At 39.5% G+C, this 23,701-nt stretch overlaps 1 protein-coding gene across 3 annotated transcripts in view; it reads left to right on the top strand.

Annotated features, from left to right (window-relative positions):
• The window catches only part of LOC141801954 (kelch-like protein 29), a 165,036-nt gene that overhangs the window by 107,455 nt on the left and 33,880 nt on the right, over positions 1–23,701 (top strand). For all 3 annotated transcript variants that reach the window (XM_074685301.1, XM_074685300.1, XM_074685302.1), the window contains 4 exons: positions 2,652–2,848; positions 3,565–3,677; positions 5,274–5,420; positions 13,268–13,466. In XM_074685301.1, the coding sequence (XP_074541402.1) occupies positions 2,652–2,848; positions 3,565–3,677; positions 5,274–5,420; positions 13,268–13,466 (656 nt within the window). The remainder of the gene's footprint in view (positions 1–2,651; positions 2,849–3,564; positions 3,678–5,273; positions 5,421–13,267; positions 13,467–23,701) is intronic.

Here is a 23,701-nt window from a genome sequence, read left to right as displayed (position 1 = left end):
TTCCTCCATCACTTCAACTACAACAACACTCATATCTTCCTCTGTCTGCCCCCCTCCTCCTTTTTTTGTGGAAGGACAATAACGCTTTGTGGCTTTTTGCTTTGCAGGAGGAAAAGTGTAACCGTCTTGGTTTTTACAGCCAAAGACCATCCAGAGTCCATCCATTGATTTTTATTTTAGTTTGGGAACGTCCTCTCCCCTTCTACCCACCTTCTCCGTGTGCTTTGTTATGACGACTAATGTCTCCGTTCATGCACCACAGGCTGCTGATGAGTACTGCAGTGGGGACAAAGGTGTTTAGGTTTGATTTTAAAACATTTTCTTTCCAAGGGTGGGGCTGGTATCATTTCTTAATAAAAAGACAGTCACAGACGCACCCAACTCCTCCCTCTGAAGGATGGCTGCTGGCTCCCTGTGGAAGAACCATCTCACCCTGCCTCCCTTTTTAATCCTTCACCCCTTCACCTTCACTCTAACCATTTCTTCCACCTGTCTCATCTTTTTTTCCGTTGTTAGTTTTGATTGTCTGTTTCACTTAATGCTCACTGTGTGTCCTGACTTTTAATCCAACATACTGTCTCTAGGGAATAAAAGAAAACACACCCTCACACACACACTAAGATACACATTAACTGATGTCCAAAGCTGAGGGAAGAGAGAGTAAAGTCCCATTTATCCTCCCTTTACATACAAAAATGTATCAGTCTGTTACAAATAATGCTGCCGTCAATGCTCACATACTTCCATATGTCCTTTACGTCGGCCTCGGAGTAAACCAATATATCCACCAGGGGGGTCAGAGTTAGAGTTAAAAGTTTATGACAACGAAACTCAAAAACAAGCACGGCGACTGTGGGGGAGGTATTGCTAATGTACTGCTTGCATAAACAATAATATGAAGGCGGTGTTGTAAGAGGCGGTGGTCGGTGAGGTAGTTAAAAACATCACAAAACTTCCTTTGGACTAATATGTAGAGCTGAATTCAGTCCAAAGGAATCAAAATTTCACCACTATCAGTTAAAGATATCAAGTTCACTATTTTTATTTCACATGAAAACTTGTAGCTTGCATTTTCTTGTTTGATTTTACATGTAAAATTTTGTAAATTTAAACTAAGCCAACCTTAGACAATTAGAAGAATTAGATGAAAGTTTTAGGAAAATCCTTGGAATTTGTAAAAGATGACCAAGCCATTACTGTAATACTTTAATTTGCTATAAGTTAGCCCTTAGTATTTTTGTTAAATCTATTTTAGCTATTTCTGAATTGAATGGCCTCTTTTTTTCCCCCTTTGTGTTCATGTTGCTATTTCATTATACTTTGGATTGAAATTTTTCCCTGAGTTTGCTCAACCCAATTTTTTTTTGTATAATTTGATGTATTGATACAAAGTTCATTAAATAAATGTTTTTTTCGAGAAAAAAAAAAAAAGCAAGGAAAGGGGAAAAAACATCATGAAAGTTCTGCTTTTGCTATTTTTTTCTTTGTGTCTCACTAAAGCTTTGTGTTGGGTAGTAACAGCAACACTGCCCCCACGGTTTCCAGTGGTACTGCTCCATTTAATCTGTATCCGTGAGCTTCATGGAAACGTGCCAAAAGAAATGAAAATGAAAATGAAAAGAAATAAGACCAGAAGGCTTTGTCTGTATACGTATCTGTATACGTATCTGTATACGTATCTGTATACGTATCTGTATACGTATCTGTATACGTATCCGTATACGTATCCGTATACGTATCCGTGTATGTAACGTTGAGCATAAATGGGCCTTAAGTGGTGGGGGCTGAGCTCCGCTGAGCTTCAGTGGATTATTGTTTCATATGGGACGTTAAACATGAGTAGTGAGGTATTATTTAACTCTTTTACCTCCTGCCTGTGAACTTATCCCCACCATTTGATCCGGAGGTCACAGTATGAACCAGTTCTGAAAGCAGACCCCCCCCCCCCCCCCCCCCCCCCCCCCCCCCACACACACACACACACACACACACACACACGCACACACACACACACACACACCGCACCCTGCACATCCCACGCTCTGCATTATACAGCATCATATTCTTTTTAATTAGCTCATCCATACACTCCCTGGCACCTCGTACTCTACGCCAGTCTGGGTGGACACTCAACTTTTTTACAAAATAGACACACACACACAAACACACACACACAAAAAGCAGCTTTGTAGTGCGAGGTCTCTAGTACAACAGTCTTGTCGGTCAGTGTTTGACCTGTGCTGTTTCCGTCTCTGTTTCTGTCTGATGGCTCATATGTACTCGACCATGTATGCACGTCTACCCCTCAAACTATGCATACATGAAAACACACATGAAAGCATGAAACAAAGCAATATTATTTGTTTATGTAATCTTTGTTTAGAGGCTGTTTTGTTTCAGATGCTGCACCATAGTTAAAACATCCTCTCATAGAGACCTAGAAATTAGCCTAAGTTCAGTTTCTGTCCTTTTTCCACTTTTAAGTTTTTCTCCTGTTGTGATTCTCTTATTTCCTCCACACTCTCATGCTGGCCTAGGTGTGTTTTTGGTGTTTTTGTTGTATCTGTGTCCCTATCCTCTTATCTTGTGTCTTTATCCGTCCTCTCACAGCGTCCCTAACTTGCGTCTCTCTGCTGTGATTGGTTGATCAGGTCACTGGGGGAGACGAGGACTGGAGAGATGCTGGAGCTGAAGATGAACAACATCAGTGCCGACGTGTTGGAGCTGCTACTTGAGTTTGTCTACACGGGATCTCTGGTCATCGACTCGGCTAACGCTAAGACGCTGCTGGAGGCCGCTAACAAGTTCCAGTTCAACACCTTCTGTAAAGTCTGCGTCTCCTTTCTAGGTAGGAGTACAGTAAGAGTGTGTGTTTCTGTCCTCCTGACTGCCAGGGGGATTCTTTACATAGGGTTTCTCCCACATATGCCCAGTTTGAGTATTTTTTAACACCAACAAAGTCTCATGTGGCGTGAAATGAGGCATGACTTAGTGTACATAAGCCTGTCTCTCTGTGCAGGCAATCCTTTTTATCACCCAACAGATGTTACGCCGATGCATGTTGATCGAGAATGTTACAGAACAGAACAGTAGAGTCGACTTTAACTGGGAGCCATACAGTTGAAAATACAGACACAGCACCCAACACTTCTCTAAAAAGTAAATCAAAGAAAATCAAGTCTGTCCCTGACAGGAGAGTGTTGTGTTTTCTTCCAGTGTTTGTGTGTTAATAGACTGTGACATCCAAGAGGACTTATTTTAAGTTGATCATTTAATCCCAAGCCTTGGCCTCTGACATTCAGCATCTCCTGTCTGAGAGCAAGTGATTTCTTCTGTTTGTCCTCAGAGCTGTTTTTGAGCTTATGAACTTGTTGTCTCTCAGTTTAATACCGATTTACACACAAAAAGTCTTTGCCACTGTTTCTTTTTCTTTTTGGTTTGTCAGTTTTATACCAATGATGGGTAAATACCTGAGGGGTATTTTCCCCTACTAATCTACCTGCCTGTGTCTCTTTCTTTTGTGTCCTTTCTCTGTCTGTCTCTGACCTGGTTTACTGACTGCAGAGAAACAGTTGACTGCCGCTAACTGTCTGGGAGTCCTGGCGATGGCTGAAGCCATGAGCTGCACTGAGCTCCATAACATGGCCAAAGCTTTTGCACTACAGAACTTCCCTGAGGTGGGTACAGATAAATCATCGAATCAAATCTTAACACCCTATTCATTCCTTCTTGTAGTGACTCTTGTGAAGAGAAAATTAGGGCAGATTTCTGACTTAAAGAAATTCAGTTTTACTAAGGGTTAACATCTGGTTTTAAAAAAAGAAACTTATGTAGAATTGCTAAAGGTTGCAGTAAGTTGCACACCAAGACAAAAAAAGGTTTTTGCAGTATTTATTAAAAAAAAAAAAACATCCTTACAGCCTAGAGATGGGTACCTTTCACATTTGAATGGGTACAGTACCAATGCCTGGTACCTTGCAACAGTACCAATTTTTCAGTACTTTTTTGTGTTTATGTGCTTAAAAAGTACCAGTTTTTTAAATAATAAAATGTTAAAAAAATTCAATTTTACATATGTATTCTTCAACATATAATCTTGCAATGTTGTTTTCATGTCCAGCATGGAAAATTGACCACTCTTCTACTTACTCACATTCACAAGGATGCATTTAGGTACCTAAATAAAGTACCCTTTGATTTTACGTGAATTGGTACACGGTACTTTTGACAGACTTCAGTCGGTATCTATAAAAGTACCTAAGTGGGTGCCCATTCCAACTACAGCCTGGTTAAAAAAACAGCTTGGATCTGAATCCCTAATTTCCTTATTGACACACATTGCACTGGGAGTGTTTTTTTAATCTAAATCTAAAGGGTTTTGAAAATATTAAGATCACAAGTTTGTCCAATCAGAGTTGCAGCTCATATGACTGACAGGCCTGGGGCCCTATAACTGTTAGTGAAGAGGCTCAAAGCCCGCCCCTTGACTCAGCATTTCCAATATGGCCACCACCGCAGATTGGCTTCATTACTCCATATCAGGTAAAAGCAGGTGACGTTGCAGTGACTACATCCAAATATTATAAGGTCTATGAGTATTATACATAGTGATAATTATCCATCTAATAATTCATGTTAATTGAGCTGAATGAGTTCTGAGACTATTTACTTGTTTGTTTTCTATATCACAAAAGAAAACTTTAAATTGTCTAACTTTTAATGAAGAATTTTCTGTTTTGTTCTGTTTTGGTTCTAACTAGTACATGTTATGTTGATTATTGAAGTAAAACCATAGTCTGTATAAAACATGGACGTAGCCTCAGTGACATCACGCGTCTGTTCCTGAATCCGTGAAATGAAGCCAGTCCTCAGATGCAGCCACATTTGATACAACGCCGGCTGTGAGTTTCTTTTCTAATAGCTACAGGGCGCCTGACAGTCACGTCATGTGAGCTATGTCTCTGATTGGACAATGAAACCATCCTAATAACTTCTAACTGCCGAGTTGGAAAAAAAATCCCTCACTGTACAGTGTGTGCTGATAGTGAAATCAGCGTTTTAGACCCAAGCTGTTTTTTGAACCAGGCTGTAAATGTGTTTTTTAATGCCGTAAAAGTCTGTTTTTATGGCTTGGTGTATATGTGACTTCCGGTCTTTATGCAGCAAGCCTCAAGTGGATCCTTGATGACAGTATTTTTACTTATCGGATGTTTCCCCTTGAGTAAAACCTCTTCTTTTCACAGTTGTAGTTTGACTGTTTTTATTTTCTCCAGGTGGCAGGACAGGAAGAGATTCTGAATGTGTCCAAAGAAGATCTGGTGTCCTACCTGTCCAATGACAGTCTCAACACCAAGGCTGAGGAGCTGGTCTACGAGACGGTCATTAAATGGGTCAAACGAGAACCAGACTCTAGAGAGCAGGTAACAGAAGAGAGAACTGATGGCTGCTTGTGAAACGAGTGTGTTTGCTCAAGTGCTACTATGTCCTCACAGCATCTGATCATCATCCTGGTAGAGCTATATCCTCTATTCTTAGTTACACTTTATTCTTTTGTGACAAAAACAAAAGAAAATCACCTACATTCCTTTTCAGTTTGTCTTATTTTTGGCTGCCAATTGAGAAGTTTCTCTCTATAGAAAAGTAATGCAGTGTGACGTAGTATGTCAGAGTTTATTGAACTGGCAGCGAGATCATAGTGCCGGCCTGTCTGTATGAGAAAATATGAACTGGTGTTTTGGTGGGTAACTAGACAGGGGTTAAAATAACCTCAAGTCATGTGAGTTTTACAGGAAAAGATATTAACACACAAATTTAAACTCAGGGGTGAAGAATATTTTTTTTACCAATTTGAAAGTAGAGGTGATGTTATCCAGAGTGATGACTATTTATCAGGCAGAGAGCCTCATATGAGCTGGATCAGATCTAAATGCAGACCTCTATAGTCTGTGTTACTGCACTGCCTCAGACTGTTACCAGATCAGACTTTTAGATTTGAAGCTCCCCTCTTTTAGACTGAACATTTATGGTTACACTTTAATATGTGAAATCTAAGGCTGTGGAAAAATATGAGACATTAGGAAGTGATGGATCAAAACTATTAAAGAAGTTTTGTGAGGCACATTTGAATTTGTGGGAAGATGGAGAGGGAAAAAATGACAAAAAACTTTCAACCAACTCCTTCTGACAAAATCCTTCAGTCTCACACTCTCTTCAGTAGAGAGGTGCAGAGGGGTCTCACTATGATGTCAACAAAAAGAAAGGAAATGGGATGATTTTTGGTTGTTTTAACAGTCCAGTGCTCCTGTTCCTGAGAAGTGAAACCCACGTTACCCCCTCTGTGAGGAGAGGGGCAGAGAAGGAGGGATGAAGAGAAGAGAGGTAGAGTGAAAGAAGCAGAACAGGATCAAACCGAGCAATCAGTGATTGAGCAAAATGAGAAAGAAAGAGGAAAAAGAGTCTCCATGTTCCCATCTGATATCCAGCGGTTAGTTTCTCTGTGCTCAGCCGTGACATCCAGGCAGCAGAGATATGATTCAGCTTTCGGTCAAGCTCAAATATCCGTCTGTGTGTGACCGTGAAACACAACCAGCAGGAGAGCAGAGAGAGCATAGTCTGCTCCCATCATGCTTCAGGAGGAGGTCATATGACCCTGAGGGTTCAGTTTACACGCCTGGTCCAGCATCAGCTCTTCATCCCCTCCCTCCCTCAGTCAGAGTCAGAGAGCTGCAGGAAATCACTCCTCCAGAACCTGCGACACTTTTAATGACATGTCAGGAGAAACTGTCACAGCACTGCTGGAAAACTCAGAGAAAGAGGAGGAAAAGCTTTGAGCCATCAGATCGGTTTGTGTGTGATTGCGTTCATCTGTGTTTTTGAAGGAGTGTGTGTGTGCTGTGAGTTGTAAGCTGCAGGCGATAGAGTGGAAAACGGGAATATTGAAAGTTCTGGGTAAATAATATGCTAATTTTTCACTTCAGTGTGCTGTCACTAACTCCCTACAGCAGCAGGAAATGACCCAGATATTGCTCTCACCGAGATGTACTCAGAGTTAGTGAACTCACAGAATTTATCCTGAATCAGGGGGAAACAGATAATCTCAGAAATACATCTGTGCAAACACATGTTCTCAAGATACTATCTCATTAGTTTCTTCAGCAGACTAGATATTATGATGTGGTGTATCCTGTCCTCTGTAAGGTGCTCGCAGACAGATTCAACAGAGATCTGTCCTTCCTCTCACCTCTCACAGCAGTCTTTAATGTGACGACCACAGACACACAGCTTCAGTTATGATAGGCTGAGCTCTGCCAAATATCTGAACAGGACCTCCATCAGTCCTCACTTCATCAGATTTTATAAAGGATCCTATCTCACCAGGTGACTCCAGCTGACAAAGAGGCTGATTAACTGGCTCTTTGAAAGGTAACTCATTTAACAGCTGAAAAGACAGTCTGGTGTACTTCAGTGATTTAAAAAAGTTACCCTTGCAGATGACAATGACCTGCTTCCACCCATCAGACCCATCAGACCCAGTCACCTGCTCTGATATTTGCAGACAGTAAGAAGCTCCTATGCCTGTTAATATTAGAAGTTGTAATATGTGGTCAACAGAAATGATAACTGCCTAAAAGTTGTGTGAGACTAAGTTTTATGATTCATTTACTTTGAAAACTACAAATGACTCTTTACCACACGCATCACTTTTAAATAAGCTGTGATTAGTCTGTTACTGAAAGAAAAATAAAGTATTACCCATTTCTTGTTACCTTTTTCAAAATGAATATTATTACTTTACTTACTACCCCCTGCTAAAAGTGATATATTACACAACCAATTGTTATTTTTCTTTGCACTCCACAAAATTGGTTATTGTGTTCTTTTCTCCCTGTGGCTCTGAGTTTGCACGTGGCCTCTGAGGAACTGCCAGCAGGTATGTTTCAGAACTGTTGCAAAATTCAGGTGTACACAGACAGCCAATCAGGAGGCTCGTCTCTGTTGGAACAGTGATTTGTGTGAATGCAGGTCTCGTTGAAAAAAAAACTCTTAGGCTTCTGAGCCATTTAAGAATAGATGTTTATTTGTAAATCGGTCTACATGTTTGTGGATTTGTGCACACATTTGTAAATGTTAGGAATGGGCAAGTACCAATACCAGGTATTGGTATCAGGCTGATACCTGCTTTTTTTCAAGGTATCAGTACTCGTGAAAGCTGCAGATAGCAGCAGTAGATACTCTAGGCATAAAAAACCTTATGTCGAGCAAGTCCTCCTCACCACTAGTTGCTGCTAACTGCTGCGGTTTAATGTGTATCAGTTCCTGTTCAGACTACATGAATGAACCAGGGAGCGTTAACTGTTAAACTGTTTAATTTTATTTTATTTTATTTTTTTTACTTTAGTTTACTTTAAAAAATACTTAAACTCTGACAGTTGCTAGTTTTATTGTGCACTTTTAATTTTTTTTTTTTTATATATATATTTATCAAAAAAAATCTAAACTCAGGGAGAGTTGTTTGTGCTTTATTTGGATTTAATGGCAGAGTGACTGTGCTGTGTTTGATCAAAATGATCTGTCACTGTTCATTGAAATTTTATGTTTCAGAAGAACTAGACGTATCGGTCTGAAAAAAAAGTGGTATCGAACATCCTTAGTAAATGTTTAACATGTTTGCAAATCCATTTACACATTTGTGGTTCAGTTCACACATTTGTGGATGCATCTACTCACACACAAATAATTTTACTACAATAAAAGCTCCATTAGCATTTTAAACAACAGTAAAGGAGTAACCAGTTTTTTTTTTTTTGCATAAGTAACTGTGATATTATTACCGGAATTTCAAGAGTTACTTGTAAAAGTAATAATAATACAGTGATGCTTTAAAAGTAACACTTTACTGCCTAACACTGTAAATTAGTTTATTGTAATTTCTGTTTTTAAGCTACAAATAGGAAAAATATGTCATTCTTCCCATTAGAAAAAAAATAAATAAAAAAATCTTTCTTTTACAGTCAAAGGAAACTGTAACCCTGTGTGACTCAACGTATCTCATTTACACCAGATGTTCCAGAAACATCCAGGGTTGTTTTTTTAATCTCTTGACACAAAGTGAAGTTCAAAAAAAGAAAAAGAATTATGAAGTGTAAAAATGCAAAACTTCTTGCTGTCATTTTTTCCAAATATATTTCAAATTAAACAAGCAGATGTTAGGTTGTCCCTTCTTTTTTAAGTGGATGAAGTCAGGCTGAAACAGGCCTCTAAGGGGAACACATTGCACCTGTCAGTCGTTTCTCAGGGAAGCGGTCCACATCTGTCTTCTGCTACATCTCTCTTTCCCCCATCTATCCATCTTTTGAGGCTGATGTGCTCTTATACTCGCTCAACGAAAGCATCACCTGAACTCAAATGAAAGGTCGAGTGTGTACTTTGATGATCTATTATGTGATGGCAAAAAAAGATGCGTGTACGTGTTGTGAAGCATTAACCTGTGTAAGTGGGCTATAACACACACTCTTGTAAATCCCTCTGTGTTTTTCCAATGTTCTGCATTCCAAGTATTGGACAAAAAATAACAACTCCTGGTACATTTCTGACTGACAGCAGTAAGAAATGAAAAAAATTGATTGTGTTGTCTGATGACGGCTTCTTGGCTGCCTCTGACAGATCTGAGAGGCTCCTTGTTAGATACATTATCCCTGCTTTTTCACAGGATTCAACCCATTCACATCCCCTATCCACCTCTGTGAAAGACAGATGCAGAAATAGTCAGAAAATGCAGTAACACAATCATAATAAAAGAGTTTGTGTGGGCAGACCAGCTAAGAAAATTGACTTTACTTTCAGACTCTTGTGGATTCTCTTTTTGTTCAAAGGGTTAAAAACCATGGACTACTTATCAAGTGTTAAACAGTCAATAGATTTATGAAATGAAGTGAATGACTGATAGATTAGTAGCTATTTTGAGGGCCTGTCTCTGTTTTAAAGTATAGGAGTAAATCATGCATGCGGAGGCGAGAAGATTGAAATGACAGGTCGCATGAATTGTCTGCAGGGACAGATTCCCTGTTGCTGTCTGTGCATGAGAGATGAGCCTCAGAGGTTGTGGGAGAGGAGTTGAATAAATGCCACCTCCTCTCTCTGTTGAATGCAGATATGTCACTTAATGGTCCAAGTGTCAAGATGACTCTAATTTACCCCGTCATATATATATATATATATATATATACATGCACCCATAGTGCAAACCATGTGAGTATAGTGCATATGGCATGGATGCAATGCATGCAAACCTATCACGTGTGTGCTTCATCATGGCTTATCGATACCATCAGTGTTAACTCGAGGAGGTGTCCATCTTTTTAAACAAAGGTTTGACTTACGTAATGTGAGTGACTAGAAGTCAGACTTTAAATTTCAGATGGAGGGGATTTAAGCACAATTTTGGCTTACGCCTTGAGATCATCAGAGATATCACAGATAATAAAATTCACTTTAAAGCCAGCTATGAAGCCGTGTGCATCAAGGATCATCAGTTCTGGTGTCATCATTTGCTTCCACATCTTTACAGGAGAGGCAGCCCCTTTAACCAAACAGTGAAATAATTTAATCTGCTGATTGGTGAGTCACAGCCTTATCCAGTGTCCCTGCACAGCAGACAGCTACAGTGATAACTACCTCTATTTTAAACATTGCACAAAAAGTTTTTGCTTCTTTCCTCCAGATAGAGGTTTCTAGTCCCAAAGTGCAGCACCAAGATAAACAGAAATAGCTCTGTTCCTGCTGCCAGTGCAAATACTATCTTGTTGTCCCGGTTTTAACTTTTGGTATTTTCAATAAAATTGTAGCAGTGTATACAAGTTTAATATTATTTTACAACAGCTTTAATTCAGATATTTCATCCATAACTCTGGATGAAATATCAAGGCAGGTGATGTTGCTGCAGTGCAGAGAAGTTACCCTGAAGCTTCTGTTGTGTGTATTTGAGTGTGACATGACTCAGTGTGTCCCATGATCAGCTGATGATCTGTTCTGGGTATATCCTGCCCATAGACTGTAAAAAAAAATTGGACGTCATCTTGCTCATGTCACCACAAAAACTGCTCCCCCTGGTGGCTGGCTGCAGTATAGGTCAAAAAATCCACCTCTCCAGTCATTCCAGATCGGCTGTGGTTAAACTTAAAAAAATTAATTCACCTTAAAAAAAAATGCTTCTCACGTCCAATTATTGTGGTGATTTGAAGATACCATTTGGCTGCCTTGTATTCAAGTCCTCTTTATTCTGAAAAGTTTTGTTTTCATTAGTAACAAGAGGTTAACAACGAGGTTTTACGTCACGTTTGATGATTATTGACAGCCGCCATTCTTGTGTATTTTTGTCAGGGATTGTAAAATGTGTCAGAAGGGAGAGCTAAGAAGTGATTAGACTCTCGAAAGAAAAAAAATATTATTTTTGTCACCTGGCTCCACTCAGATTCTCCCAGAATCCCTCACAGTCTCTATTGCGCAGACTCTGGCTTTAATGGTGGCGCCTGTGACGGGGTACTTTGGCTTCAAAAATCGTACAATGGTAAATGGCGGAGCCACGCTGTCCACTCTATATACAGTCTATGACCCTGCCTAGTGCCCAGTAAAAACAGGAAAATGATCCCCAAAAACAGAACACCAGCAATGATAGTATGGGTGATGAGTGGATGGATGACTGTGTGTCTAGTGGTTGCAAATCCATTGCTGGAGGAACTTTGGACTACACTATGTTTTGACTTTATTGCTGAGAGTTGTTGTCAGAGCATATTGGTATTAATGGAGCTGCTGGTCTGAGCTGTTTGGTGACATGTTCATGTTGGTGGATATGGAAAGCTCATTTGCAGGTTTGAGTTTAGCTCTGATTGCTTGTAGAGAGTAAATGACATCAGCTGATACACTTTTCTACCAAGAGATTTTTGCACCCTCTCTCCCCTCTTTTTTAAGTTTGTTTGTATCTTATCTGTAAGCCTCCTTTTAGGCTCCCACTTGTCTTTTGCTCTGCTCTCCTCTCCTCCACTTTGTCTCCCCCCTAGCCCTCTTAATTCCTCCTCTCTGGTCTAAGGCCATCTTTCTCAAACAAATGAGACACAAGCTGGAGTGAAAAAGGCCACAGGTGGGAGGAAGAAATGCTTCAGCGGAGTGTGCTCATTACATTACTTTCTCTGAATGATGCTTTTTGTGAGTCTTTTGTTCTGTTACTCTCCTCCGGTGCAGCCTGGTTACATCACTTTGAGGTGAGGGGTCAGTCCTCCACCTCAGCTCTCTGTCGTGCTGTCTGGGCTTGTGTAAGGTTTTATTGTAGCATCCCATGGGGATAAAGACTTGTACATACACACAAGCACAGACACAGACAAACATGCACACACACAAAAAAAAAAACTTTAGACTGGAAAACTTTCGACTTGGTTGTCATGGAAACAGTAGGTCCTGTTGCTGTGTCTGAACCCTTATATACAACTACTTACACACTGTATAAGCATATATGGACCACTATGTACACAGTTATTGTTTGAGTGATGATTATTTGTTCATATTAGTAAACAAATCCTCACCTTATTTTTGTATTATTCTTAACCCTCTAAGGCTGAAGATGTCACAGCCTCCTGCCCTAGATAGAAGTGACTGTGATGAACCAAGAATTTGGTCACAGTTCAGCTGCAGACACAGATGAGCTGTCTGTGAAAGACTGGATTTGGAAACAGGAAAAATCTAAATCAGGAGGGGAAATGATGAAATGCACCCCTGCTGCAGTGGAACTGACTTATTGACTGAATTTATTCAGATTTTTATATCATGATGAATTACTTTTAATTAGAGAATTAACAGGAGCTGTTTCTACTATATGTAACACTGTAGAAGAGTGGTCTTGAAAGCTAATGCATGTTTTTCTTGTTTTCTCACGTAAGTCACAGCATCCGTCCTGCTCGTGTCTAAAATAGAAATGTTACACAAGCAGAGTGTTGACCTGAAGCTTTGAGGTCCTGACTCTGACAGAAACTGATCTAATGGTCTCACTACCATCAGTTTCCTCACTCTGACAGCTCAGGCTTTTATCGAACATGATGGCTGCTTTCCTCTTCTTTTTTATCAGACAGTGAGTTTAAAAGTAAATTAAACTTTTCTTTGAAAACAGTTGTTTATATTTTTCTGTTTCATGTATTTCTAACATTTTTTAGTGTGTTTATTGTGACCTTTGACCTCTTATTAATCTTCCTTTGATTTTCTCTTCTGTCTGCCTTGTCAGGGTTTGTCAGAGCTGCTGGCGGTGGTGCGACTTCCCTTCATCCACCCGTCCTACCTGCTTAACGTGGTGGACAACGAGGAGCTGATCAAATCATCAGAGGCATGTCGGGATCTGGTCAACGAGGCCAAACGCTATCACATGCTGCCCCACGCACGGCAGGAGATGCAGACGCCCAGGACTCGACCGAGGCTATCTGCTGGTACACTCTCACACACACACACACACACACACACACATACACACACACACGCACACATCTCATTTAACTAATGAGCAGCCTGACTGATGTGAGAACTAGGTTGGTATGCTACTCTCTGCTCAGTCGTGTAATTGTACAGAACACATTGTAACAGTCCGTCCCCATCCTCAGCTCAATCACATGCTCTATTTATACTCACTGCTTCATGCTGACAGAGCTGACAGAAATGACAGAGGTCAGGTCTTTGCAAGGAAACCTTGATCTCGCATCTAACAGTTTAATTATGGCCCAAACCAATTAATGCTGGAGAAAAAACCAAGAGTTCTCTGAGTTTCTTGGCTTAGACTCTTTTGCTTCACAGCAGCGCTGACATCTGTCAAAGTTTAACACAAGCTCAGCCTTGATTGCTTAACCACAGAATGCCGTTGTGTGCCTTATGCAGATGTCAGTGAATAGGTAACAGCAGTTAAAAGACGCCTGCAAACTGCTTCAGGAAGGCCCTCACTTTACCATTTTTGTGCTTAGTTTGAAAATAATTACCTAAAAAGTTTTTTAATTTGCTTTAAATTGTTCATTTTGAAAACAGGGGAATGAGCCTTTACAATTTACCAAATATGCATCACTGTTCAAGTTATTTGGTCAACTACACTTTGATTTTCTTAATCTTTTTCTTCTTTTACTACTTTCTTTTTACCATCAATGTGTTGCTGCAACCACCAATGTGTTATCTCATCAAGCTTGAAACTACTACGAAGCTGGGGTTGCTCTTGTATGGAAGCAAATAAGAGACATATCTTTTTTGATATCAACAGCCACTGAATGTCACAGCAAAATAATTCATAGCCATGAAATCAGTGGTGTTTTTATTTCAGTAATGACATTCAGTGGCTTACCGAAATAAAAACACCACTAAATTCATGGCATTGGGTTATTTTGTGATGAAAACCATGTATCTTTGTCCAGTATTCACCTTGTTAAAATTCAGATCAAAGAAAAACTCTCTCATTAAAAAACTTCAGATCCAAAAATTCAAGTTTCATAACTCACCAAAAAAAAGATTTGGGTTGCTCAAATTGTATTTGTCAAATTCACATCCTAAAATTCAAGTTGAAAAATTCAGATTGCGACATACGGCCACCCAGTACAGAAAGGTAATATATTGTATTGAGACAAATATAAGAAATGTCAAGATTGTATTTAAAGAAAAAAAAAAGGTTGGAGCAGCCCAAATCTTTTTTTTCTTTTTTTTTTTGAGTTATGAAACTTGAATTTATGGATCAAAATTTTCAAATGTTTTTTTTTTTCTATCCAAATTTTTAAAAGGTGAATTCAGGACAAATAAATTCAGGTACATGTTTTTTAAAGCAAAATAATTCAATGCCATGAATTTAGTGATGTTTTTATTTCAGTATTGGCTTTCAGTGGTTTTTAAAATTAGAAAAATATATTTTTTTATTTATTATTTTGATATTTTTATTTGCTTCCATATCATTGTGACTCAATATCTGGTCTGAGCTTTTTATCAGTGTTTTCATTTTGTTTTTAGCTCTAAAAGTCTGTGTTGTGTGATGCACTGAGCTTGAAGTACAGATTAATACAGGTCATTTCAAACTCAAAGATACAAATGCATCACTCTGTTTGTGTAGTTTTTAATCTTTGGCTTGAGTTTATGGATGTGGCTTTATGGTAATTTGTGCCCATGACATTCATGTGTTGTTCAGCCATCTGCCGCACAGAGCCGGGGCAGCCCCGCACAGCAGGACGCCTGGTCACTGGGATTTTAGACTGACATGTTCATGCAGGACAGAATTTGAAAAAAAGAGGATAAAAAGAGGACTTGAAGGAGATTTTGAGGTTTTTGGGATTATGTTTGACACGCAGGGGACAAGAAAACGAGATGAGGGAGAATAAGAATAGAGGTTGGCATGTGGTCACAGGGGGGGAAAGGGATGAGGAAAAATTCAAAGGGCAGACATTTGATTGAGTTTGTTCCTGGAGCATGTGACCTCTCGTGTATGCAGCTACAAAGTCTGTGGGTGTGTGTTTGAGTACAAGCTAGTGAGGCACCACCTGCTCAGTTGATAAGTCCGTCAAAACAGGAAAACCACCATTTGTGAAGGATTTTAAATCAGATTTTGAGAAATGGTAAAGATTTAGAGTTCCAGAAAACTGAGTAATGAGATGCTCTTTTTTTCTCTATTTTTTTCCCCCTGAAGCAAATTTTTGTCATTGAAGCAGCTAGATGCTTTATGTTGTAGCTAGTCACTAAATATATCTGTCAATGTCTGAGGCTGAGTCAATTTACTCTCCACTGGTGAAACTGATGAAAAAGAGTAAAAAGGGAACTTTTGACAAAAAGAAGTCCAAACCAAACAAACTAATTTCATGATATTTTGAATATATAAAAGTGTTAATTCATTTTTTCTTGCAAACCCTTTCATACTGACAAACTTTATTACATTATTTTTCCAGTAAAGCTGATACATCAAGTCAAGAGAGAAACAAAATTACTGAAGATTCAATCAGAAAAGTGTTAGCTCCAAGCTCTAAGTAGTTATTTTGACGGCGGATGAATAAAACTAACCAGATGTTTTCACACCATCTTTAACCGTCGTGTTTTTCAGGATTTTCTCCTCAAAGAGTCCTGCTCTGCTGCTTTGAATGTGTTTCTTTTCTCCGTAGCTCAGATTTTATTAAGTGTAAACTTTTATCAGTCACTCTGACACATTCCTTCCTTTCACCGCTTTTTTTCACCCAGAGTGCTCCCGTTCAGTTAGTGAAAGTGGTTAAAATGATCTACATGACAACACCGGACAGTTATGGGGCTGAGATCTTTTTTTTCACAGATGTATGAGAAGGAAAGACCCATAAAAGTCTGAAATAAACCTCATAAAGTTTATTCTTGAGACGCCTCGCCGACTGGAAATGAGACGTCTCCTCTGCCTCACTGTGCAGCTACTTTACATTCTGGAGGGAAACACAAACACAGGCAGGAAAACTTTTATGCAGTATTTTTGTCTGCATAGAAAGTGCTATGACCTTAATTTGAGTAAACGTCTGTTTTTATATTTTCCTTGTGAACTTTTCAGAAAGGCATAAATTATTACTGAGCTTCTTCTTAACAGCTTGCCTTTTTTCATTTAATCAGAAAAGCATCTTAAGTGAAACGTTAACTCTGAGCCTCTCTTATAATGAATCCTCCGTGTCCTGGGTTCCATTAGCAGCTAATTGGTCAATCAGAGGATGGATGTTCATTTGATTAGCTGACATCAGACTTTAAGAGCATCAGGGCGGCAAAAGAGCTGAGTCTAAGAGTCTTTTCACAAACCAGCTCCAAAGATGCATTTTGAATTGCTCCATATATGTGTATTTCTTGAGCAACAGAGGTTTGGTATGCATGAAGCTATAGGCTGACTTGCTCTCTAATCATGGTGAAAAACCTCCAATATCATTTGATCGCTACCTGACTCAGTGCTCACTCACCTGAGAGGATGGTGCTCACCACAAAAACTGCTCCCCTGGTGGCTGGCTGCAGTACATGTCAAAAAATCTATATCCCAGGTCATTTCAGAACAGCTGTGGTCAAACTTATAAAAGAAAAAATACACCTCGTAGAAATGTTTCTCACATCATATTGGTGTGATGATGTCAAGATATTATTGGGCTTCCTTGTGCTTTTTTTCTGAAAAGTTTTGTTTTCATTAGTCATTAAAGGCTAAAAACATGGTTTTATGCCACGTTTACAGCTGCCATTCTTGTGCCCTTTTTTCAGGATTAGTAAAATGCACTGAGGAGGGCAGCCAAGAAGAGACCGGCTCCTTTCAGATTCTCTCAGGGACCGTTCACACAGCAACGGTTTTAGGGTGAAAACTTTTGTTGCAATTCAGCCTTGCATTTACACTGAAATGGCGTTTTAGCCAACCTGAAGCGCAAACTTTTGAAAACAACCTCCAAGGTGGGATTTTTCTGAAACGCTGCTGACACCGTTGCCGTGTAAACAGTAAGCTGGCGTTTTTCAGTGGAAACGCTGGCGCCACCCTCCTCTTCATGCATGCGCATACAACAGGACAACAGTATCGTTGTTACGATTGTCACAAACTCCAGTGTTTTGCTTATGCTGCCCAATCTGCTGAATCTGCTGACTGTCTTTCAACAAAATGTACATCCGTTGCTCCACTTTTGCACTTAGTATTTGCAAATACATAAGATGATCGTACCAACTCTACTTCGGTCGAGATCTCCCGAGAGCGACTTCTGGACAAAACAGTTATAGCGCCACTTACGGGCTTGGCATGCTTACTACAGCATTTTCAGTCCCTCTGCGTTTCCATGTAAACGCAGATTTTTTTTCACTGTGTTTTAGCATTTTCAGATGGAACTTTGTTGTGTATTCATATTCTCCACAGTGCAGAATCGGGCCACACAATGGCGGCACCTCTGACAGGGGTATTTTGGCTTCAAAACCGTATAATGGTAAAAGGTGGAGTAATGCTGTTTACTCTATACAGTATGTGAACACACAAACTTTGTGAAACTCAAAGATACACTGCAAACTTTGTTTTATTGGTCATTCATTTGTCTGAAGTTCAGAATTACACACACACACGTACACAAGAGCAGCAGAGGTAAAGCAGATAAGGGTTCAAGTATTCTGCAGGTTTACTCCAGTGTTTCTCCTCGAGTTTTGTCCTTGTGTGATTATCTCTTAGACCAGATTACTCATTTTAAAGCTCACTAGAACAAGTTTTCCAGACTCTTGTTTGTCCTTCACCAGGATCCAAGCTGCTTTGTACATCCGTCTCACTGTAAATGTTGTGTGCTAACAACTGTTTTCCACATTACTGCTGCAGTGGGATTTTATTGCATGAGCTTAACAATAGCTTGGCATAAGTCCTCAGTTTAGGAGACAATAACAACAGGCGGTTCTGTGAGGTCTGAATTACAGTAGGCATGAGATCATACTTACCCACACGCCTCTGCTGGTCAGTAACTCCTCAGAGAGCAGCCACGTTACCACATGAAACGCAGAACAAGTGTAAAACTGGCTCCAAGCTGACTTACACTTTGTCTTGTTGATTGTTTTAATGTTTTCTCAACTGTTCCTCATCAATCCCTGACAGTAGATCATGATATAACTGAAGTCACCTTTCTCTTAAGTTTCACAACCTTCAGTAGTCACCACAAAAACCAAAAATAAGGTGATTGTGGTCGTGAAGCTGTCACAGTTTTTGAAGGCGCACAAGTTTTCTGTGTTTTGTTTTGTTTTTCATTTCATAACTTTTTATTTTCCGCCGTGTCCTTTCAAAGAGCATTTTTCCTTTTTAATGTCAGGGCTGTAATGTGATGTGGAGATAGTGAATCAACATTACATAACCTCTGTTCTGAAAGTCTGCTGGGTCTGCAACCAAAATTAAAGTTTTGTCTGCCTGACCTTTTAACTGGTGAATACTGTCAGCCTGGGCTGCAGAGAGATGCAGAGAAAACAGAGAGGGGAGGAACAGGTGAACAGAGGAAGGGAGGGATGGGTGAGCATTAAAAACATTACATGCATCAGTTTTTGAAGTAGCAAGAAAACACGTGTTTCTAGTTGGGTTAGAGTCTTCTTTCTGCCGTGGCTTTGAGATCCCAGTTTCTTACTGTTTGGTGCCAGCAGAAAAAGAATAATATAATTCTCTCTGAACTATTCCCTTTTTAAAAACATTCAAAACAAAAAGCACATTTTTAAAATCACCAGCGAGACTATCCCAGATATTTTGGAAAATTTTGCAGAAATGAACCTGAGGAGATTCCACAGGGACTAATTAGTTGGTGGAAAGAAGTTCCACCCAAAAGTTTTCATGGCAACATCTGTGGATCATCCCCAAGTATCTGGGACACTCAGATTTTTTTTTTAATTTCTGACTGATGGTGACACAATTTCTCTCAGGATCATAAATATGTAAAATAGAAATAGAGCTCAAATCTCAGTGTGATGAATAATCAGTTATTTTATAATTCTCTCATAAAAAAACAGTTGAGGTGCAGTCTCCTGTTGATATGTGTGTTTATACCAGTACAAGTTGATACTGAACTGTCAATAAATGTAAATTTGAATTCATGGAGATAAATTGCTATGCAAAAGCATACCACAAGATTCATTATCAAATATTAACATTCTTTTTTATTTTTCACTTCAGTCTAAGGCAGATAGCTACGGAGACCCTAAGGGGACATAGAGGGGGGAAAAAGGGGGTTTCTCAAGATCTTTTGTAAGATTGAAGCTGTGATTGGTCAGCGTATTTACTTCCGGGTCAACACAAACAAAACAAAAGAAGACGCACACCGATGGGAGAGATTTATTAAATTTTATTTTGATATCGGCCTCAAATATAAAGATATCAAATTAATTCTCGGAAATAGGCACATTTGTCAAATAGAGGGATTATTAGTCTACGTCATCATAAAGATGCACACACATCTTGACCGCAGTAGTAGCGTTTTTTAGACATTAAATTCAAACTGTCATTAGCATAAAAATGTTCGGTTGTTCTGTGGTCAGTTCTTAGAAATGATACTATACAACAGAGGCAACGTCTATCAAGTTTTGACTGTCACAGAGCACCCGGGGTTTTGGAGTTAATAGCGACTATGCTAACTGGTGACTCTCAGCCAACAGTATCAGTAACCACGGTTACATGAGGAATTTTTCGTCTTTCCGAATGAAATCTTTCTGAATGACTTTGCTGAAAACAATAATATACATGAAAAGGAATATTCCAATCTCTGGTCTACATGCGCTGCTATAATCAAACAGAATATTCAATGGGGCATGCGCAGAAAAACGCAAACATCACGTGATTTATCAAAGATGGAGGACAACAGTTTTTTTTTTTTTCGAGTTTGTCGCCCGTCCAGTCTTGAAATTATGTTCAGTTCTTTCAAAGTTTGGATCAAAAACAAACTTTCCACAGCAGTCCAGTGCTGACTGCTTGCCGCCATTTTTAAAGTTGAGGAACGTCTCTATTTGCGTCTTACGTCATATCTGAGCATGCGCTGAAAGAACGCACCTTGACAACTTTCGGTTTGAGTGGATACATGATACCTCAATCGGTTTGGGGAAAGGAATATTCCACCTCTGTGAAACCGATTAAATGTCCATTCAGATTGGCACTTTTCTTTCGGAATGAGGTGTATACAAAGGTTAAATTCTTTCTGTTTGAGCGAATAAACCGAATGCAAGCGGAATATTTGGGTCCATGTAAACGTGGCTAGTGATTAACAGCCGAGAGTCACCAGTTAAATGGGTCACACTTTATACTGAAACACCAGCGATGTCTTCGTGTAAATAATTAACTCTGGACGTAGTTTTCTGGTTGTTTTATCATTAACCGGGTCTCAGACTCAGCAGTCCTTGTTGTTTTTTTTGGTCTGGGAGGGTTTCAAACACATGTCAACGTCCTGGTATGTCACAGTCTGGTAAGTGTCCACTGATAATGCAGTCATGAGCATCGAGAGACTCGAGTGTGTGTCAAAATTGCTCTTTGGGGACCCACCGGATTTCTTTGCTAAAAACTAACATCTGTCCACTTGCTGATCTCTTCTGTCCACTCACTGCTATTTCACAGACCTGGGAGCTGTTTACCATTTGTATAAGTGCTGTTATTTAGTTTGAAAAATGCATTTTCTTGGTGGTTAACTCCTCCACGTCAGTTGACAAACCATTATACTCCGCAGTGCTTCTGCACTCAAATTCCCAGCGCATCTGGCGTTGTTAAAAAATAATCCCCCTATAAGCCAAAGACATTTGAAAAGAATAGATCGAGCAAGGAGACTATCCCATAACAGATCTCATTGCAACCTGGCAGTTATGGTTGAATTCATCAGCAGCCTCCCATTCTACTCCCCCCTTCATGTTTTGGGGTGTATGGCCCCTTTGACAACATTTGTGAGATCTCCCAAAAGCATCTCTGGACCTCGCAAAAATATTGCTGATCTGTCTTTAAAGGGAAGAGCAACTTTTTCTCAAACATGTAACAAAGATTACAAATTAATCCAGATTTCCCAAAAAATTACCTTTAAGCTTATGATCACTCTCAAAATGACTGTGAATCTTGATGTGCGACAGTTTGTGAATTAATCCTGTAGTTTCTATTTGTTGGAGTACCAGTCACTTACCTACAGGAACATCTAAACCTGGGAGGACATGTACATGACATGCTCTTGAGAGAGGCTCTCAAAATCTAATATTCAACCATGCAGAGTAACTACCAGCTGTCAGAGTGTGTCTACACAACTCCACCCAACAATGTCCTTTGACTGTTCCTGCTTCAAAGTACAGCTGGTTAAAGAAAGGTCACAGCAGACTGAAAGGGACGGGTAAAAAGTGCAAGAGGTGAAAGAGCAGAACACATTGACAGAGCATAAAGGGAAGAGTGTAACCAGAGACATTACAATAACTCCTGGGGTTTGAGTTGAGTGAAAAAAAGAGAGATATTCAGAGGAGGAAAGAGCTGTAGCCACCGGGTAAGAAAGTAAGGAGAGCAGGATCACGGCAGGAAGTGTTGCTCTGTGGGTGGGCATCAGCTTCAATTTGAGATTCAGCTCTTACTCCAACCTTTCTGTCCCTGGAAATTCAGTTTTTTGGGGATTTATTTTTTGGTCACCATCCACAGCCTGTGATGCCAGAGACTCCCCTCTGAGATTTAATATGGAGCTCTGTCCAGGCTGTTCCTACTGATGCTATCTCAAGCGTTGTTTCAAGCTAGCTTTTCAGTTTGAATTAGTGATGGGAATTCCTGTATTCAAATATTCTGAATTGCTAATGAACAAATATTTGAATACTCACAGATTATTTTCATTTTGACTGTAACCAAAATCCACCAAACTTAAAAGGAGCATATCTTAAATTACAGTTTACAGTTTTGGTTATTAACAGGCTGATCTTCTCCGCTCTGGTTTTGTCACAATGATGTGCTAACAGGGCTAGCAAATGATGAGATGTGAGACTGCCTGTCTCTGCTTTTTTCTTCTTGTGCTTTGAGCTCATGTGGTTAAGCTTCAAACTAGTTGTTCTATGTTACCCAAGTTTTACGCCACATATCTCGCACTGCACATTATTGTCTTTGTTCAAGTACTTCCAGACATCACTTTCCTTGACTGACATGTCGCATGAGTAGCAGATGGTTCTGCAGTCGTTGTTCTTTTGCTTTTGGTGTTTGAAGAGAGTTGCCGTAGCTGCCCTTAAACTTTTGTTTTTTGCTGAAATTTGGCATGATGTATTGATTTGTTTTCCTACCTGGTCAGGCCAAGACAAAAAGCTGGGTCACACATGGAACGCTGTATGTAGGGATGGGAACTGATAAGATTTTGTCGATACCGATGCCCATATAAACTCTGCGTATCAATCTGATACTTTATCGATTCCCTTATCAATTCCTGTTGTGAAATTTCTTGGTACAAAAAGTAGCTTTACATGTTTTCTGTGTCAACAACATTTAATTGAGTTTATAATGATAGTGGATAAAATGTAATTGGTACCTGAGTCTGGATATTTCTGGGCATAATTACACAGAAACAGGTAAAAATTGCACACAATGTGACATTGATGTACTGGGTTGTAATATATAAATAATTCATGTAGGCCATCTAGTGTCTCAAAGTGGTTATAGCAATGGTTTAAGTTGTTTGGAAGCTTTCCGTAGTTATGAAGTCAGCCATGAGCCTTTCATTAGCCTGTTAGCTTTTGACATTTGAAATTCTCAGTATGTTTTACAAAGAGTTGATGTGATATGTTTCTGTGATGAAAGCTGAAATTCTATTCTGAAGCTGGAGTTATACTGATGTATATGTATAGTTATCATATCAATGCAGTTTCCCACATAGGTTTGCATCAAGCTTACACTATTTTTGTTATTTTGGTAAATAAGGTGATTTATACCATTTTGAATGTATCGAATATGAATTTCCTGAGAGAGAGTAATTCATGAAGTCAGTTCTTCAGTAAAACTTCAAGCTGAAAATCCTGAATCAGAGTTTTTTTGGGAAACGTTTTCTAACTGCTAAGCTAAGATAGCTGCAGCAGACTAGTCAGCGTAAGGCCCGGCAGCTCCGACACAATGTAGAGAATTGATAAGGGAATCGTTAAGCACAAAGGCTAAAGATATTGATGGATTGAAAGATTTCCTAGCGATTCTCAACAGGAACTGGTTTTTGATTCCCATCCCTAGTTGTATGTGTTCAAGTTATGTTGCCAAAAG

This window comes from Halichoeres trimaculatus, unplaced genomic scaffold, assembly GCF_033239565.1.
Source record: "Halichoeres trimaculatus isolate MK-OKI-2021-1 unplaced genomic scaffold, fHalTri1.1 fHalTri1_scaffold_13, whole genome shotgun sequence".
Classification (NCBI taxonomy): Eukaryota; Metazoa; Chordata; class Actinopteri; order Labriformes; family Labridae; genus Halichoeres; species Halichoeres trimaculatus.
The sequence above is the reverse complement of the archived record's forward strand: the minus strand, read 5'-3'. Positions and strand labels throughout refer to the sequence as shown.